General features: G+C 32.9%; 1 protein-coding gene across 1 annotated transcript; it reads left to right on the top strand.

Annotated features, from left to right (window-relative positions):
• The first annotated feature begins 3,158 nt into the window (after positions 1 to 3,158).
• On the top strand, positions 3,159 to 5,380 carry LOC125868492 (B3 domain-containing protein At5g60140-like). The gene is made up of 4 exons (XM_049549122.1): positions 3,159 to 3,212; positions 3,847 to 4,432; positions 4,867 to 5,009; positions 5,102 to 5,380. Exons 1-4 carry the CDS (start codon positions 3,159 to 3,161, stop codon positions 5,378 to 5,380), a joined length of 1,062 nt encoding a protein of 353 aa, XP_049405079.1.
• The last annotated feature ends 342 nt before the right edge of the window (positions 5,381 to 5,722 follow it).

Below are 5,722 nucleotides of genomic sequence, written 5' to 3' on the forward strand. Positions count from 1 at the left end.
CTCAATTTTGAGTTCTTATGAAGGAGATATGCCCATTTGAAGTCAGGTTGTCTACATAAGAAAAGTCTAAAGAGGATTTTTGGAAGGGTATAATGGTCTTTTAACTACCCAATTAAATTATTTCTTTTTTAGTAAGTTATGTGAGGTCTAAACTGAGTTAGTTCAGTTTACGCAATTAAGAAATACTCTAGGGCTTTGAGAGAAAAGAAAAGAGGAGAAAGGAGAAGAGAAGTTCAAGTTTCATCAAGTTCTTGCAACTTTGGTTGTCAAGATTGCCAATGATTTAATCCTACGAGGTATGTAAGACTTTCATAACATTGGGTTCATTCACCCACGCACCAAGCATGTTTGTTTCAGCGGACTTCATTATAGAAAGTCGAAAGTATGATGTTCTTGAATTATGTTCTTGAAATTGGATTTAGTTCTTGAGATTTGATGGGATTGTTGAGTTCTTGATGGAATCGTGTCAATTTTAGAGTTTTTTTGAGTTAGAATTATGTGTACATATACTAGGTATCTGAAACTAAAGAGGGATTGATAAAAAGAATCGAATTTAGGTGAATTGTGGTGAAAAAATGAAGAAGGAAAAAGTCGAGCAGGTTTCAGCACAGAAGTCCGTGTTGCGGACTTGTTCCCCTAGTGCACAAAACTCACCTCCACATCATGGAGAAGACGCAGTCTCCTCAGTTTCAAAAGTAAATTTTGTGATATAATAATTAAATGCATCTCCACATCACAGACGTGTTTCCAGACAATGATTTCTTGATCGTTTCTCATATTTAACTATCTAAAAACACTCCTAAACATCATAAGATATTTCCTATCACAAATCACAATCCTTGAATCCATAAATCCAATTCAAGGAAAGGTAAGAGTCAAGTTAAGAGAAATTAATAGAGTTCTTCAAGAGTCTTTTACAAATGTTTTAACTTTGTATTAAGACTCTATCAAACTCATAACTAAATACCCTATCGATTACCGAATTGCCCTAGACCTCACGTGGCTCAGTTTTCGTCCAAGTCTGGCCTAGGTGAGAAATTTCCAAGTTACTACTCAGAAGTTTTCTGAGCCCAATTTCTTCCCCATTGGCTTTTCCGAAAAGGTGGAAATAGGTCGTTACAGTAGAACTTCAATGAAATAATTTTAATTACTTTACATAAGCATATATTGAAAATTAAAAATGCAATCACTATAATGAGTCAATATTTGAAAAAATAGTGTGTATATATAGTATAAGATAAATATTCTATAATGATATATAGCATATGGTGTGTATATTTAGTGCACATTGTAAATATATATAAATATATATATATATATATATATAATATAAGTATTCTATTATTATAAATAGTTATAATTATTTCAAAATTTAAAAATTAACAAAAGACTATTGATGGGTCCACAAATTGGACTCATTTAGGGCTTTGTTTTAATGGAAATAGTGTCATTGAATGCTTGTTTTACCTTAATACTTGATTAAAATGCTGAAGTTTGATGTATTTGAAGTTTTAGAAGAAGCATAGACATTTAGGCGCAAAACAGAACAAATAGGGCTGAAAAGAACAAGAAATAGAATCATGCCGATCACCGAGTTTAACTTGGCGAGTCGCCGAAATGAAATGAATGCCCTTCGTTCCAGTACGCGAAGCCTTGAAGGAAGTCGATAAAAAGGTGAGGAAAGGAGCAGTCGGTGGGTCACCGATCAGTTTCGCGACCAATGATCCAGAATGCAAGGATGCTAAAGGCAAGATACTGAAGGTGATGACCTGACCAAAGAGCGGTCGCCGAGTTCATCAGCGGTCTCGACTAATGTCGCCGAACTATCTTTCGCAGCACAATCCGTGAAAACTATAAATACTATTTAGAATTGTAGTCTTAAAGGGGGATTCATTGTGGAACACTTATTATTAATATTTTCACTTTAGGACATACTCTAGCTAACATTTTTCTCTCAAGTTTGGAGAGGGTTTTGTGGAGACTTGAAGAAAGGAGTTCATCTTCCCCAAGTTGGAAGTGGGTCTTCTTTATTCTTCTTTCGTAGCTTAATTCAAGCTTTAATTTCTTATACCCAGTTGATTTGTTTATCATGTTAGGTATAATTTCTTATTTCTTAATGTGTGGCTAAAATCCCCCATTCTTGGGGTGTGATTTAGCAAATATGGGTTGATATTCTTGTTGGGTCTTGCTTGTTGATAGATTAGATGTATGTTAATGGTGATTTCACCTACTGGTTGTGATTTAATCTAAAGGGTTTGTAGTTGCAAATACAAAGCCACCCATGTGTTTTTGGCTTGTCTGAGAGGGAGGTCGCGAAACCAAAACCACTAGACTAATGGCCTAAGGAGTGGGTCGACATAAGATTCAGCCTGAGAGGGTGAGCCCTATTCCCATATCCTAACACTCAACTCGAGAGAGTGAGTGGGGTACGGTGTATGCTGGTCTTCATGCGGCAAATGGGTGTCTGGGAGGAATGCATTTGAAACGGGGTAAGTTGCCCGAGAGGGAACTTATTTCCATTTAAAGCTTAGCCTAGTCACTATTGTCTTGCAAATTTCCTATTGAAAGCATGTACCCAACGATTTATCTCAACTTGTATTGCGGTCACATCCCAAGAACCTTTCCTCATACTTGATTTTCTTGTTTATTTTGTTGTTTTAGTACTTGTTACAAAACCCCCATTTGATAGTTGACAATTTTGTGTCACCTCTTTTGCATTTCCAATGTCTTTTATCACAAACGTAGACACTCATATCGTAGGATAGTGTTGTTGGTCACGATAAGCATCAACTATACTTATAATTGAATCAAACTTTCAAATTAATAAACATTGATAAAAAAAAAATTATACAATGACTCGATTCGTTAAGTCCACTAGAACCTGAAAATTGGGCAAATGAGTTGTGGATTGGGCCAAAGAGAAGTTTTCCATTATTGAGTCCAGACTGGACCAACCCAATTATAAGTGATTCAGCCTAGCTCGGGGTCGGATATCAGTGTAATTTTAATGGTCCGGTCTGACCTTGTACGATCCACTTCATGTGCTTAATGCCAATATATGATAAGCTTCTAATTATTTGCAATCATATTCTCTTTTAGGGTTAAGAGGTTGTGTTGCAATTATGCTATCCTCCTAAATCTTAACAATAAAAAAAAACATGGAAAAGGGTTTCTTCAAGGTTTTCATCCCTGAAATCAGTACAAAGCGGCTGGTAAGTATACTCTCCCCTCTCATGGCCTTTGATGAAACTTCTTTTCTGGAATTTTCTCTTCTTTTTGGAGATGCGAGCAATAGATATATATATAGGGGAGGGGAAGGCTTTGTTGATAGTTAGATCTATAAAACTTGGATAACTAGTGTTATTATATTTTTTTAAAATTTTATATTCTTTTTTTTTCTTATATTCAAGTAATTAATCTATGATTGTTGTTGTCTCTTTTTCTTAAAATATTTTTCAATTAATAGGTTTTGAATATATGTGCTTTGAATTAGTGGAGTGAAAGTAAAAGGTGGATAGATGCCTTTTTGTGATGCAAATAAATTTTATACATTTTACTATAGATGTTAAATCCATACTTTTTTTTTATCAATATTACGTTTAATTTAGTCAATCAATGTTAGATCTATAAAAATCTATAAAAAAAAATACCTCACATTTTATTTTATAGCTTCTAAAATAGTAACATTCTTGAATTCTAACATCAAAAGTTTCAAACCATTGAGATTATTTGAAATATTTCTTCATCTAAAACTTGTTTGCTTTTATGATATGATCAATGTGATTTAAAGAAATTAATGTTCTTTTACATTTATTTTTTCAAAAGTTAAACTTTTTTTCTTTGCAGAAACTTCCAACAAGTTGCACCGATTACAAAAATGGAATATTACCTAGAAACATTTTCCTTAGGGATTGGTTTGGAAATTTGTGGCCTATAGGGGTAACCAAATCAGGAAAAGATATTTATTTTGAATATGGATGGGAAAAATTCATTGAGGACAACATTGTAGAGCTTGGAGACTTCTTTATTTTTTACTATGATGGAACTAGATTTTTTTACTTCAAACTATTTGAAAGAAATGGATGTGAAAAGAAAGGAGTTGGGGGTTTAAAACATGTTGTGAAGGAGGAGGAAGCAGAGGAAATGAATGTTGAACATCAAAAGAATGTCGAGCCAAAGATGAATACTAGGGCTAGAGATAGCAATAATATTTCTTGTTCTGATGTCAGGGATGAGAATAACATGGTAGAAGAAAAAGATGATGAAGATAAGGAATGTGAAAAGACAGCAGAGGTTCCAGAAGAAGATGTTGATAAGGAAGAAGAAAAACAAGAAGAAGAAGATGATGATGATGATAATGATGAATACAAAGAAGAGGAGGAAGAGAAAGAAAGGACTGGCATATTCAATAAAATGACACCACGTTCCAAAGGTAAATAGAAATTAAAGATCTTTAAATATACTCTCTGTTTCATTTTATATGCAATTCAATTACTCTCTTGTTACTATGTTACTACAAAAATGGCATCTATAAATATTTGGATATGATCTTATATTCATGTTAGTGTCATCGTATATTTAAGGATACAAGTTTTAAATGATTTTTGAAAAGGTTTAGTTGTTTGGTCCTCTAACAAAATGATCTTGCTAAGGGAACTTTTTTAAAAAAAAAAAATTGGAATAACAATGAATAATCAAGTTAAATATCATTTTCTAATATTTTTTATATGTGTCAAAAGTCTGATTTCGTTCTTAAAGTCCACGTTCAATAAAAGACGATGTTGTTGAACAAAATATATAGAGTAACTCTGAGTATCCATATTATTTCTGTTTGTGAACTTGACAAGTCAACTTTTTTTTATTCAGCTAAATGCAAAAGTGCGATTGCTGGCAAGGGGAAAAATCTCCATGACCAATTTGCTACAGATATATTTAGAATCGGACGTGCAACTAAGCCAAAAAATTCTTACTTTGTAACAAAAATACATCCAAATAGGAGAAATCATCTGGTAATTATTAACCCATAACTATTTTAGTTGACTGTTTTATTGTTCAATCTTATAATATACTAATTTAACAACATTTTTTTTCCTAATTGTAGTATGTTCTGACTGATGTGGTGAGAAATTACCAACTTGAACTCCCTTCAAGCATGACCATTCGTGACTCTGCTGGCAGAGAATTTGAGGCAAAACTCAAGATTTGGCAGGACGATAGAATATGGCTAATTGGCGGTTGGCATAGTTTATCTAAGTGGAACTTTGTGGAGAAAAATGATAAATGTATTTGTGAATTTGTGGGAGAAAAATATATCAAAGGACTTTACTTACAAGTTCACGTTGTCCATGAAGGAGAAGGTTTCCATTCCAATGAGAAATAATAAGGTGCTATTTGGTATGTATTTTATGGCCTTCAGTGTGTTTATATGTCGACATATTTTGAAGAAAATAAGTATTGTTGGTTGTTGACCAAACATTGAAGAATATTTTAGTTTTTATTAATGGATCTGGAAGTTAAGCAAATGAATTGGCGTTAAGACTAAAGTCCAGTTTATTTACATTCAAATGTTAAACTATTATTTGGTTAACATTGATCTATTGAAAACATGGAATGCCTAGTACTTCAGTTGCAAAATATTGAATTTGTTTTGTTTTTTTCTGTTCATATAATCTTTATCTTAGGTAATCATCTTGGACTTGAATTTGAAATGATTTTCACTCAA

The sequence above is a fragment of the Solanum stenotomum genome, chromosome 6 (genome assembly GCF_019186545.1).
Source record: "Solanum stenotomum isolate F172 chromosome 6, ASM1918654v1, whole genome shotgun sequence".
Lineage (NCBI taxonomy): Eukaryota > Viridiplantae > Streptophyta > Magnoliopsida > Solanales > Solanaceae > Solanum > Solanum stenotomum.

Excerpts from the sequence above, each read along its gene's own strand:
- LOC125868492 (XM_049549122.1), top strand. The coding sequence starts at position 3,159 with ATGGAAAAGGGTTTCTTCAAGGTTTTCATCCCTGAAATCAGTACAAAG. Across the intron at positions 4,433-4,866 it reads AATGACACCACGTTCCAAAG|CTAAATGCAAAAGTGCGATT; the intron begins GTAAATAGAAAT and ends TTTTTTATTCAG. Across the intron at positions 5,010-5,101 it reads CAAATAGGAGAAATCATCTG|TATGTTCTGACTGATGTGGT; the intron begins GTAATTATTAAC and ends TCCTAATTGTAG.